This window comes from Lolium perenne, chromosome 4 (genome assembly GCF_019359855.2).
Source record: "Lolium perenne isolate Kyuss_39 chromosome 4, Kyuss_2.0, whole genome shotgun sequence".
Taxonomy (NCBI): Eukaryota; Viridiplantae; Streptophyta; class Magnoliopsida; order Poales; family Poaceae; genus Lolium; species Lolium perenne.
In genome coordinates, this window is record NC_067247.2 from 237,562,148 (window position 1) to 237,575,907 (window position 13,760).

The 13,760-nt window shown below is 45.7% G+C and overlaps 2 protein-coding genes across 2 annotated transcripts; one reads left to right on the top strand and one right to left on the bottom strand.

Moving 5' to 3' along the window:
- Window positions 1-2,654: 2,654 nt before the first annotated feature.
- LOC127332543 (uncharacterized) lies at window positions 2,655-5,811 on the top strand. The gene is made up of 3 exons (XM_051358853.2): window positions 2,655-2,857; window positions 4,498-4,766; window positions 5,356-5,811. Exons 2-3 carry the CDS (start codon window positions 4,508-4,510, stop codon window positions 5,433-5,435), a joined length of 339 nt encoding a protein of 112 aa, XP_051214813.1. The 5' UTR covers window positions 2,655-2,857; window positions 4,498-4,507; the 3' UTR covers window positions 5,436-5,811.
- A 415-nt stretch (window positions 5,812-6,226) lies between these two features.
- Window positions 6,227-9,734, bottom strand: LOC127328537 (uncharacterized). The gene is made up of 7 exons (XM_071828952.1): window positions 9,715-9,734; window positions 9,598-9,683; window positions 9,296-9,511; window positions 8,787-9,187; window positions 8,462-8,683; window positions 7,827-8,370; window positions 6,227-7,553 (listed from the first exon to the last, which is right to left on the bottom strand). The coding sequence occupies exons 1-7, from the start codon at window positions 9,732-9,734 to the stop codon at window positions 6,406-6,408; spliced, it is 2,637 nt and encodes an 878-aa protein (XP_071685053.1). The 3' UTR covers window positions 6,227-6,405.
- Window positions 9,735-13,760: the final 4,026 nt, after the last annotated feature.

The following is a 13,760-nucleotide window of genomic DNA, read 5'->3' on the forward strand; positions in this document are numbered from 1 at the left end:
CGCCGACACGGAGAAGAAGAAGAGGCCACGCCGTGGAGTTTCAAAGCCGGGAAGAAAGAGTCGAAGCCCCTGCACAGGATGGAGGGCATACCATGCCGCACAACGACTACTTCGCAAATGGCGCAACATAGGCTGACATTTTTTTGGCGTCGATATAGGATGAGCAAGGGTTTGTTCATGAATATCCTCCACGGCGTTCGAGAGTTCGGCCCATACTTCAAGCTGAAGAACGAAGTTGTTGGCACAGTCGGGTTCTCGTCGATTCAGAAGTGCACCGCCGCCATGATGATGCTTGCATACGGAGCACCTGCCGATACACATGATGACTACCTCCACATGAGTGAGTCTACTGCCATTGCATGTATAAGTTTTGTCGAGTTGTGGTGGGAAAGTTTGACAAGTACTACTTGACTACTTGAGAGGGCCAACTAAAGAAGAGACTGCAAGGATCATGGTCCAAAATGCAACGAGAGGATTCTCTGGGATGCTTGAAAGCATCGATTGTATGCACTGTCATGGAAGAACTTCCCGTTTGGTTGGCAAGATATATACAAAGGACTTCATGGATATTGCAGTGTGGTGCTTGAAGTTGTGACAAATTATGACCTATGGGTTTGGCATTCTTTCTTTGGCACGACGGGATCACACAATACATAAACGTGTTGCAACGGTCTCCAGTGTTTAGCAAACTAGTGGAAGGTCATGATCCACCATGCAATTATGAGATCAATGGCCACCAATATACCAAAGGCTATTATCTAGCTGACGATATATATCCAAAATGGGCGACTTTTGTTAAAACAATCCCGGTGCCATCGGTTAGAAGAATTTCCACTTTGCTTTGCGACATGAGGCTTGCAGAAGGATGCCGAGCGGGTATTTGGTGTGCTTCAAGATCAATTTGCTATTGTTTGGTACCCTGCTCTAAGCTAGTCTCACGACCAAATGTGGGAGGTGATGCAGGCTTGTGTGATCATGCACAACATGATCATCGAGGATGACCGCAAGAATCGGGTCAGGAAAAAATGTTGGTCCCCATGAGTGTCAGGACCCTCTTGCGGAGGTTGATCATGAGGTGTCTGCAGATTTAGCTGATTTCCTCGCCATGCACGCAGAGATCCATGACAACAATGTTCACGAGAAACTTCAACATTATCTCGTTGAGCTATGTTTTATAAATTGGTTGTGTTTTTTTGAATACTCTAACAAAAAAATTAGGGCCTCGTTTGGGGGTGCGACTGGGCAGTGACACCCCCAAACACGGCACCAAACATTAACTTATTCGAAAAACTGCGTGATTTAGGAGCCGGGGGACGCGACTGAAGATGCTCTAATGAATTTATTTTCTAGCATCAGCACACTCCTTTGGACGGTGGAGAGTTAGGTTCCAAAGTGATCAGTCTTACATAGGTTCAAGGTTAAGGCCACCTTAGTTCAACTCTTTATCTGGGTGTTTCATTTTTGTTGTTTAGTTCTATGTCTCCTTCTGACTTTTTCCCTCCCGAAGACATAAGTGTACTTTGTGGCATGTGTTTTTTTGTTTTAATATAAAATATACATGTAGAGACTTTCTGTACGGTAAAGTGGTAAAAAGAACCCAGTCCCAGCACCCTAAAACATCAACCATAATCCGAGCAATTCGGCGCGTATCAAGTTGCTGATGGACCATGCATCGGGGAGGGCGGAGGAATGAACCAGTCCAGTAATCCACCATAGAACATAATTTTATAGTGTATTTATTCAATATTATAATTATTGATTTTCTCATTGGTTGGTCATGATTAGTAAGATTTGGCTTCTATTTTGAATTCTGAATTTGCAAAAATATTGATGATATCATCACTTTGTATTTGCATGCATACGAATAATCGTCACATGATCCTATTGTTGTATTATGTGACTATTATTTCTATGCATCATATTTTATCATTTTCGTGTAGCTTGAAACACAAAGAATTATGCATTGAGATTTTGTGCACTTGGAGGATACATGATCACACTTTTTTTCAAGAATTTTTTGAAATTTGTACATATAATTTTCAATTTTTAAACTTGTAAATATACTTTCCAATTTTTTAAAATTAAAGCAACCTATATAATTGTTCTTAGTGAAAATTCTGTGGTGCACCAACACAATTTAATACCAACTATAGATTTTTTTCGGAGGACAAATTATAAAGTTAGAGAGTAGAGAGGCCGCACTTCAAAGAAGTATGATATTTCCTCTGTCTGGAAAAAGATGTAATACATTTGAATTTGGACAAATTTGCTATATCATTTTCGGGATGGAGCGAGGATCTTTGTTGTTCCTGTCCGTTTCAGATGTTTCGATCAAAAATCAGGTCATTCACTTATAAACCTACTAGGTAGAAATGTCTTTTTTTCTTATAATTGCAAATGCCCATTTTCCTCCAAATTTGCTTCGTAAAATGTTCGACTGAAGAATGACCAACTGGTGATCTTCGTAGTGTGTCTTGAATTATTCGAGAGATTTTATAATTTATCATACTTTTTTTACGTCTCTATTATTTGCCACGTAACCACCGCTCATTGTGTGGTGACCATGTAGAAAATGATAGAGGTTCGGTGAAAAATGTGTCAAATTATAAAATATTTCGAATTATCCCAACGACAGCTAAAAAAAATCCCAACAATCCATTTCCCCCTATACTGTAGCAGTCTGCAAAGTCTTACCCCTCCTTTGAATCGATCGATCCGTTGGTCGATGCTCCCTTTCGATCGTCGATCGTCGCTGGAAGATCCCACTCAATCCCAACGCCCTCCATCCAGTTCGCTCGCCCCGACGCCCCCCTGGTCGGGTAGGGCTACTGGCATCCGGGCGCCGGCAGCAGCGCAGGTAAGGCTCCCTTCGTTCCATTCCCTTTCACTTTTCTCCCCAGATTCTTCTCTTAGTAAACCCTAGGTTTGATATGGTGGAATTATCTTTGACCCTACGTTCTGTATCTGAGAGCCCAATTTGTTTTGTCAAAAAATGGATGTACCAATTGATTAGCTCACAAAATCATTCTCGTGAAAAAGATTTGAGGTACATTTGTTTGCGAGAGAGTATTTGAGATAAAGAAAGAGAGGATAGAACTGTGTCTACTCTTTTCATGGAGAGGCCAGCCGGGCTCAGGAACGGAGCTGTGTTTTCATCTTTTGATGTATTTCTGTTGCAATAGACCAATAGTCGGCCTGTGTCGTAAAGTTACAAATGATAAACTAGGACATCTTTTGATGTACTTCCAGGGCAACTTAAAAAGATGCTTGCAAACTAGGGGAAACTACAAATGTCTGTCAAGTTTGGGAAAATTTCGCCTCCAGATTGTATCAATGCAATGGCTGTGCAAGTCTTTTGTGTAGTACTGAAGAGAAAAAACATTGTATGATTCTTAAAATCCAAACACTAGGTAACTTAAAATTCATACACTAGACCACATGGAATATTATGGCGTGGAGGTCTTACTGAACATAGGTACATATATACTCACAGCTAGGTAACTTAAAATGGAGATGTGAATTTTAAGCATGTTTTTTACCATCCACATCTGTATAATGATGCATCATACCATATGATTATGTCACGCTTTCATAAGACAAGAGGTTATGTGAACGGAAACCATGATACTTCGTCCACTCATAACCCCTAGAATCGATGCAGTCAAATCATTCTAATTCAACCAACGATACCATTATGAGTATGTGGATTACATATATGGAAAGGAAAATGGTATGCTTGTATTTGAGTAATCCTTTCATAAATCATAACTTCTTTTTATAACTTATGCAAAATATAGAGCAGAAAACTTAGTGGTTCAAACTGCGTCTCCTTGACTTTGAAATGTAAATACATTTCGTTTATTGATATAGATCGTGTACAAGAGATCTCAAAGAAAAATCTATTAGGAACAATTGGAGTAAATGCAAATGCATTTAGATGTTGAATTTACGGGAATCTGCGTTGTGATGCATAAGGTTACAAAAACCCAAATTTATTAACTATTTTTTCATTGTGTTTTTTACCTGTTCTTGCTGCTAATTTCAAATTACATGTAGAATTGAACTCCTGATGAGCTTCACTGAAAAACCTTGATATACGTTTTCTTAGTTATATGATGAGAATTGAGCCTGTTCCCATGGAAGATTGCACATGAAATGCTTAATGTCCGTTGCCTGGCATTAATGTACTGTAACATATTTTAGATGGCTTCCGATTTGGATAACTTCAGTTTTCTAAACCGACACCATCAATATGTCATATGTAATGTCATTATCTTGCCTGCTTAAATGTTTAATGCAACCTATATTGGCAAAACAGGTACTTTCAGTTATTTGTATTCCGAAAAGTGTACTTTTGAGTTATCTTCATTCATTGGTGGTGCTTTCACATTTTTTTATTTCAAATTTCATATTAAAAGTCAATCATACTCTTTCGTCTTATGTTTATTACTTTGGTAAATTGTCTACATGTATTCACCGTTTGTGTTCCCACTGTAGATACTGCATTATGATGGCCAGACGCAACGTTCCTTATTCTGTTCTTCCCACAGAGGACAAGGATGAAGACAATGTTGATCGTCGGTTCACATACACTCCAAAATCCTTGAGGAGGATCCCCTGGAAGTCAATTGCCATAGCATTGTTCCTCCTCCTCCTAGGAAGCTCTCTTCTGTTCCTTTCATATTTTATATCCACAGGTCACATGGAAGGTGACAGCTCTCAGGTGTATGGTTTACTGTTCCTGGGTATCCTGGCCTTTCTTCCTGGTACGCTAATGTCTATCGCTTCAGTTACCGTAATGAGATTGATATGTGACTATTTCATATTCCAGTATGAGTATTCTTCCTCAAATTATTCCATGAAAATTTAGACATGCTACCTTCAAACGTGTGCCTTCTCATTATGTACACTTCCTATAAAAACAATGGCCACTTGTAAAGAATGGCCACTTCCATCACTTGGAATAAGTTATGTAATATAAGATACATTGTTGATATGTAACCATTACTGGTAGTACACTCTTACATTGAGATTCACTGTTTATGGTGATAGGAAATTGACAGATACCCTTACCGTCAAGGGTTTTGATAGGCAGTTGACAGGTCTACTTATAACGTAAGATGAAGCGTGTCCACATCTCAATTATTATGCTGATAACAGAAGTTTCCTTACTCTTCTGAATCATAACTATTACGTGGAAAAGAAATATTTTCTTGCTCCTTAGCATCTCAATTAACAGATTGTCCGTGGAAAATTATGTCCTTTGGTTTGGTTGCAGAAAAACATTTGTAGAACTGATCTGTTTTCCATAAGAGCCAGCAATTTTGACATGTACATATTTACATTATTCTGCAGGATTTTATGAGACTCGAGTTGCTTATTATTCATGGAGAGAAGCACCAGGGTACACATTTGCATCCATTCCAGATTATTAAGCCTTCGATTTTAACTCATCAACTGGGCCGTAAAGATATTGAACACCAAGGACAAAAACATGAAACTTCATGGAGAACCAGATGAGCACTTAGTGTTAGTACTGTAAACAGTTAACATGTAGATGAATTCACCTTATGATTACTGTGTCACATAATGTCTTGCTTCATCAGGGAAGCAAGACAAGAATAATTTACATTTGCTGCAGATCTAAAGCTACTTTCTTGTCTTTGTTTGTTGCTATTTAGACTTCTGCTTCTTAGCTACCTCATTTATTAGTTTCATGGTTCTGGTATGTTAATCAACACATATATTCTTAAGAGTTTTCTTCTGTTTTCCTTGCTGTAGTTACTATATACTTATCTGCTTTTTCTGTCACTTGCACAAGCATTGTGTAGTTCCTCTCAATGCTGATACGTGAATTGTATGTAAGTATGCTCTCACCATTATTCTTATGCGTTTTAGTCTGTGACAAAAGATGTGATGCATTCTTTGGTTTCAAATGACCATACTGCTAGTCCGGTACAACAGAATTTCCTTGTAAGATTGATATGCATACATATTCTGCTAAAAGAATAACCAGTTCATCCTTAATCCTGAATATGTGACACTGAACACCAAGGTTGTCTACGGAATCCTAATTGTGAGAATGAGCATGAGACATGCTATCAGTTTTGGTCGTTTTTTGGGGCTCAGGACAACACAAGTTATGGCCCTGTGTTTTTTATGCATCTCAGATATATCTTGACAAATTTGACTCCTGTACATGAGCTAAAACGCACCAATTGTTCATTGTAACTAGCAAACAAGTCAATTCAAGATCACGAGCTAACCAAAGGAATCACAAGCCATGAAGCTGTTCCAGTTATCAACACCCCCCAACAGTCTCCATGCTCAACAGCTCAGTGTTTGTTGTTAGGGAACTGAGGTACTATGTGACATTGTGATTACAAATACATTCTGGAGCAGAACTCAGGAACTTAATCTTGTTGGCCTTGCTGGTGCAGCTCCAGTTCTGTTATTGTCTTTGGAGCTGGAATGGGTAACTGTGCTCTTTGTTGATGGATGTGTTCTTGTTGATTTTGGCGATAGAGGGGACAAACTTCTGGCACTGGCTCTGGATGGTTCTGGATGGTTCTGGATCACTCTAGATGTTTTTGGCGATGGGGAGTGTCCATCGCTCGCTCTAGGGGTTGATAGAGATTTGGATAACTCGCTGAGTGATGCACGGCGAGGCAACCTGACTGGAGCTGATGTTCCCTGCTGCATATCTGGCCGAGCAACTGGCACTGCTCTGTGGGCTTTGGAACCAGCCAGTGGCGATCTTCCTGGAGAAGAAGGCGGTGATATGCCATGTTTATTTGCTCGGGGTGACGACGAAGAAGCAGCTATGTGAAATCCGGAGCTAGGACGAGATGTGTTGACACCAGGGAGTGAAGTCATAGTCCTGATCTTTCCTGAGGAAGCAATAGTTGCCGTTTCTGAGATTACTGGCAACGACAGGGATTTCTTCATAACGGCTGTTCGACGAGGAGTGTCTACGACTGATGATACTGTTGCCTCTTGTTTTTGTGTTTTCCCAGTCATAGGGTTCTCAGAGGGACGAGTAACTGGTTTCTTATTTTTATCCAATGGACTATGGCTGCCTTTGCTGTCTTGTTGATTTAGCTCTCGGCCTAGAGGACTCGGTGCAAAAGATGGAGTTGTGTGCCGGGTGAAAACTATTTGTTTTACCTCTGACCTTGTGGCAGTGCCATTTGCAAAATTCTTTTGAGCCGTTGGATCTCCCCTTGCTTGTTGTTGAGAACTATGCTTCAAGTGTTCCTTAGAAAGGTTAGATGTTCGTCTTGCTTGAGCTGCCCCTTGCTTCAACCTGTTAGCAATGTCATATTCTTTGGGAGGAGATGAAGTTGTCTTTGCTTGAGGCGTACTGCCCCTGGAGCTAGAAGTAGCAACAAGTGCCCCCTGTTGTGAGGCTACTCTATTTGATATTGCAGGATTCTTATCATCTGATCCGGTATCTTTCCTGATTTTCTTTCTAATGATGGGAACTGGTGAGATAATGGCAGCTTGTTTCTGTCTAGTTTTTCTCATAGGCTGGTGGTTTAGGTCTCCATATGCTGCCTCATTGCTTTGGCTGACTTCATTGCCGCCTTCTTGCATTGGAATCTGTCCTTCAGGGACTGCTCCATGTGCACTTGTGTTAATTTGAGAACTAATTGGCATCTCTTCATCCATATTACTTGTGGGGACAATTGGCGGAATAGAACTGCTGCTTCCAACTTCCAGTAGATCAGCTTGTTTCTGCCTAGTTTTTCTCAAAGGCTGGGGGTTAAGGGCTCCATATGCTGCTTCCTTACTTTGGCTGACTTCATTGACACTACTTGTACTACCGCCATCTTGCATGGGAATTAGTCCTTCTGGGATTGCTCCTTCTTGCGCACTTTTGTTATTTTGGCAACTAGTTGACATCTCTTGATCCATACTTCTTGTGGGAACAATTGGTGGAATAGAACTGCTGCTTCCAACTTCCAGTAGATAACTTGTTTTCCCTAATCTAGGATCTTTGCTTTGTCTAGTAACATTCGCTCCATGGATCAGCCCAGCCTCATCATCAGTGCTAATACCTCCTTTCTCTTCGGAACTATTACTTGCGCTATCTGATGCCCCGATATCATCATCATCTTCTCTCTCTTCTGAACTACCGCTTGCACTGTCTGAAGCTCCGGTTTCACTCCCCTCTGTGTGGAGATCTGCCTCTTGACTGTAACCTTGTCGTGAAGTTTCGCCATGCCATTCATGATCCTTTAGATCAAAATCCGAGTCGATCAAGATCTCGTCAAAGTCATAGAACTCGTCTTCATTTCCAAGTGATGAAAGTTCACACTCGTCATGGCTCTCATCAATGTCTGATAGTTCCACCTCTGAGAAGAACACCTAGTACAAGGAATCAAGATATTCATCAGACGGGACACGAATAAACAGTATCGATTCAAGGGAGCAGCAAGGGTTGAGAGAATATATATACCTCAATCTTAAAGTCCTGTTGAAACTTCTCCTTGCTGCCATTCCATGGCAGATCAATGTCGTCCAGAGTGAAAATCATCATGTTAGACCGTAGAAAACAAGTGTTGAACATGACCCTGAACATTATATCCTCATGGTTTTCATCAGCAACATGGATGCACTCGATGACCACATCACCTTGTATGTCACAGCCAATGTCAGCCTTGATCACTGTGCTATCTGCCTGTAATTGAGACAGGAAGGATTATATCATGACATTCATATTCCTGAGACGAAGTAGAAGATTATATCAAGCCATCATTTCTGAGACCATTGTTAGACATCACCTGCTTATAGTGCTTGAATTGGTGCTTGATCCTTGGTGTGCTAAACAGAACCTTGGGCGACGCATCGGTGTGCGGCTGACGCGGCTCGCCGTGGACACGAACAACCGGCCTACAGCCACCGCCGCCGTCAAAATCCGGAACAGCTCTGAAGATCAGGCAGTCCAGGACGAAGCGCTCCTGCTTGGCGATGCCAATCAGGGAGCCCTTGTCCCTGAGCCTTGCCACATACTGCAGATACCTCAGATGAGACGGCCGCGGATCCAGCGGCGAGCCGGCACTGAGCATCTCCACCGGTGCTCTCCCGTACACCGCATCCAGAGTCCTCTGCTCCGGCGCGGCCTCCTCGATATACACCAGTAGGCTAGCCATGGTGAAGGCGAGGACAGGCCACGCCGCGCCGTTGCGGCCATCGCAGTGCATGAGCAGGATATTGCGCTGGTGTCCGGACACGAGCCAGTCCACGCACGAGCCGAGGAACGTGCGTATCATCGGGAGGGAGAGCAGCGGGCAGCCGGCGTACCGGGACGGGTAGTCGGTGACGACGGCGGTGGTGCCCTGCCGGAGGAGGGAGTGGACGGCATCGGTTCCGGTCGGTGCCGCGGCGAAGTTGATGACCATGAGCGAGGCGTACGGGTTGGAGCCCTTGAGCTGGATGATGGTGCTGGTCAGGTAATCTTTGTGCGTGTCCTCGTCAAGTGCTTCGGTCGACATGCAAGAGTTGAACACTGCAAAGAGAGGGGGAAAACAAGAGGCATATGAGCCGAGGGACACTAGATTTTGCTTGTGTTCTCCGTTCGACGAGGGTGCGTACCGAAGACCCGCTCAGAGACAGGCGACAGTCCATCCATGGCCTTCCGAGCGAAGAGCTTCCTCATCAGCGCCATGGTGGCTGAATGTACCTGCAAAGGGGAAAATGAAGAAGAGAAGAGAAGGGAGATGAGTTGACATGGAAAGGGGCAACTGAGATCCCTGTGGTTAATTGGTTATCGATCGGAAGGGGGAGGAAAGCTACGTGCGAGGATGGAAGACGCTGAGACGAGTTCATGCTGCGCAGCGCGGGGCGGGCGCTCTGAGCTGTTTCTTCTCCGCATGTGTGATGTTTTTATTGATCACCAAATAGTGTCCACGTGTGTAAGAGCATCTCCACTCGTCTCCCCGACGAGGCCCCCGAGGGACGTTTTTTTCCATCTGGACGGCGAAATTCGGCCCAGTCGCGCCCCCGGTTCCTCGTTTTCGTCCGGATTTGGCCTTTCATCCATCCGGCGAGCCCACGCCATCCCCAGTCCCCTGGGTCGCGCTCGGGGACTCCGGACGAAAGAATCTGGCGCGAAACGTCGTGTGGACCCTCCTAGTCGGCGACAGGAAAACCAAATCCTGTCGATTTTCCCTCCAATTTGCTTGCATATCCCCATTCTCTCCCGCCGAATTTGTCCATTCTCCTCCTCGTCTTCCAGTTCCAGTTCCCGGCCTTGTCTTCTCGTCCACCACCGCTCTCCTCCTCGTCTTCTCATCCACCACAATGCCACCGAAGGCGACGGCGAGGAAGCCGCGGGCGAAGAAGGAGCGGCCGCCGGATATGACGAACGCAGAGTGGGCGGCGGACGAGATCCGGCGCAAAGTCGAAACAAGCGGCAGGGCGGAGAGGGTGAAAAAAGCCGCCGCCAAGAGGGCGGCGGCGGCCCAGGACGAACAAGCGAGGAAGATCAGCATGGCCATGAGCATGGGCCATGTTCACGGCGGCGGCGCCATGTTCCCCGGCCAATGGCCGACGCAAGGTACCAGCAGTTTCCCGTCGTCTTTCTCCCCTTCGATGTACTCGCCGTCGCCGCCTACCATGTTCCAAGAGGGCGCCTACGTCCAACCGTCTAGGTTCACGCCGTCGCCGCCCGAGCTCGACGTCGGCAGCGGCGGCCAGTTCGAGGGCACCTCGCCGGCCCTGCGACGAGGGCCGCTCCCGTTCGGTGCGATGGCGGCGCCGAACGACGAGGAGATCCACGAGATGATCACCTCCGGCTCCATGGCCGCCGCTGCGAGCCCGGGGTTCTTCATGGCCGCCGCCGCTGCGAGCCCGGGGTTCTTCACGCAAGAGGAGGCGAGGGCGACGGCAGCTGTCGCGGCGCGCAACGAGTATGGGGAGGATGTGGCCAACGGAAGCCAAGCCGTCGAAGAAGAAGACGAAGAAGAAGAGCAGCCAACTCAAGCCGCCACCAACCTGTCGAAGGGGAAGAAGAAGAGGAAGAAGGACTCCCCGCCTGCCGAACCGCGTATCAAATGGACGCCGAAGGAAGAGGAGTGCCTCGCCGAAGCTTGGATGACCGTGTCCATGAACGGCATAACCGGGGCCAATCAGTCGTTCGACACATATTGGCTTCGAGTGAAGCAGACGTTCGACGAACGCAAACTCGTCGATCCCTACTTCAGCAAGACGAACATGAACATGAACCGGGGAGACAAGGCAATGGCCACCCATTGGGGGATCATGCAGACGGCGTGCAGCAAATGGCACGGCATACAGGAGGAGGTCAAAGAACGGCCGATAAGCGGCCACGACTTGGAGCAAAAGGTATGCTCCGTCGGCCCTGCATCACCGAGGTTAGCTGTGCACCGTGTACATCGTCGTGAGCTAACCCGTATCGCCGTACTCTTTTTCCCCAGCTGCGCCGTGCTTTGGACATGTACATGGACGACACTGGCATGCAGTTCAAGTTCCTGAACGTCTACGCCCGCATCGAGAACTGCGAGAAGTGGGCGGAAACCCGCAAGACCCTCTCGAAGAGCAAGACCGAGCAGTACAACCCCGACGCTCCGGCGGCTGGCTCGTCTGATGGGCGCCCGGAACTCGGCCAGAAGAAGCTCAAAGAGCTCAAAAAGACGGGCAATCCCGCCGACAGGATGCAGGCGTCGATCGACAAGTGCTGGGCCGACTTGAGGACGCACGCCGACGGGAGGAACGACAAGTTCGACGGCAGGTGGCGGGAGATGCTCGCCAACCAAGGCGTCCGGATCGCCCTGCTGAAGACAACGGCGGCGGCGAAGAAGCGGAACACAGACTTGGCGTTCCTGATGGGAGGCGGCAACATGGACCTGATGGACGAGGAGACGAGGAATTGGTACCAGGGCCACCGTAGCGACATCCTCCGAGCCACTCCGGCCAGTTCTTCGTCGTCTCCGCCGGCTCCTACCTCGTCTTCCTCACCGTCTACCTCGTCGACTGCCGCTGCTTCGACGTCGACTGCCGCTGCTTCGTTGTCGACTGCCGCAGTCGCTTCGACCACGGCGTGTGAGGAAACTGGTCCGTCGAACACCGCCGTGCCGGCCGGGACTGCCGATGAGCCTGTTTCCGTGTAATTTCCCTCCTATCGCCGATCTGTGGCTGATCCTTTTGCTCCTTTTGCCGATCAACTGGCCGTACTTGTAGCGCGGGACGACGGTTTGTTTGAATTTAAACTATGTCCGCCGAACTCCGGGTGGACGACTGGAAATACGGTACTCCCCATGACTTTATTTCGTCCAATCCGGCGGTTGTTTCGTCCGGATTTCGTCGTGGGCAGGCCAAACGAGTGGAGATGCTCTAATGTGAGTGGACAATCACAATAACTAGTCGTTTCTGCGGTTATCCACGATTTTGACGCACTGGTTTGTCCAAAACGACAAAAACAACCCTTTATCCAACTATTTCAAAAAAATAAATATTGGGTGAACTATTTCAAAAAGTAGAGCCTGCCTATGGGGCGCTACCCTCAACCTGGTAGTGCCGAGCTATTGGGCGCTATGGAACTACAGGCGCGACAAATCCGGACCCAACAATTAATATGGTAGCGTCATTGTCCGGGCCGCTACCCTATACACTATGCTCGCTGAGATTCTGGAGAATATATTAGGCTTAGATTGGTGAAATTTTCTAAGTCAAAGATCTTTTTAAATTCGGAGTGGGGTGGCAAGGCAATCGGAACAATCTCACACATCACGGCAAGAGCCCGGCAAGGTTGTTCGAGGACCGGAAGGGCTGTGATGAGAAGACTCTCTTTGTAACCCTCTGGTATCACTGGAATCCAACCCCCTTCTTTGTTGGGACCCCTCTCCTTTTATACACGTGGAGAGATCTTGATAACCCACATGCGTAGGAGATCAATTGTAGTACCTTCCGAATAAAAAAGATTATAGAACCCATGAGAAGCTGAAGGTATTGGCTAGTAAATTCAACAAATTAACAATAAAAGATGCGGGAAAGTAAAAACACGTTGAGTAACATGCTAGTAAAGTAAATCAATGCTATTTTCAGAGAAAGCTCAATCCTCTCTTCAACAAGAGGAGAAGTTTGGTTATGTTTTTATATGAGACAAGTGTTCCCAAGGATGACATAGACTTCATACCATAAGGATTTATAGTCCAGTATCTTAAATACTTTGGCATGTTTTATTCTAATTAGATGGAGCCTAAAATAGGTGCATCCACAAGCGTAAGAAAACACACCCCTAATGATTAGTCTATAAGCCATTTACATGTGTCAACTAGGTATTTATTAAGACATAAATGTTCAACCATTGCCTTAAGTTCTTAAGTCTTCTATCATCTCCTGCTATCCATACTATATTTCATTACATTACGGTGCATCCATATGGACCCATATAGGTGAAGTAACACACAGTCGATGTTTGCATGTTGCCATCATAGAACCACATAAAAGTATAAAACTTGAGAAAACACTCATGACATACTATATATAAATCATAGCCAATCCATCGTATGCTCTCGGGAACATGGGGAACTAGTCACAACGGTGAAACATGGTGATAATCAGTGGCAAATGGTATACAACCAATCTGAAAGTATAATTTCACCACCAAATAACAACAAGTTACCATGCACAATTATGCACACATCACTAGAAACTTATTCGGGGTTTCGATCTATCACAAACTATGAGGGGAATGAAGTGGAACTTCGAGATGGAGTTGGTGCTGATGTTGGGGA

Excerpts from the sequence above, each read along its gene's own strand:
- LOC127332543 (XM_051358853.2), top strand. The coding sequence starts at position 4,508 with ATGATGGCCAGACGCAACGTTCCTTATTCTGTTCTTCCCACAGAGGAC. Across the intron at positions 4,767-5,355 it reads TATCCTGGCCTTTCTTCCTG|GATTTTATGAGACTCGAGTT; the intron begins GTACGCTAATGT and ends ATTATTCTGCAG.
- LOC127328537 (XM_071828952.1), bottom strand. The coding sequence starts at position 9,734 with ATGTCAACTCATCTCCCTTC. Across the intron at positions 9,512-9,597 it reads TGTCTCTGAGCGGGTCTTCG|TGTTCAACTCTTGCATGTCG; the intron begins GTACGCACCCTC and ends CTCTCTTTGCAG. Across the intron at positions 7,554-7,826 it reads AATTCCCATGCAAGATGGCG|CATATGGAGACCTAAACCAC; the intron begins GTAGTACAAGTA and ends GCAATGAGGCAG.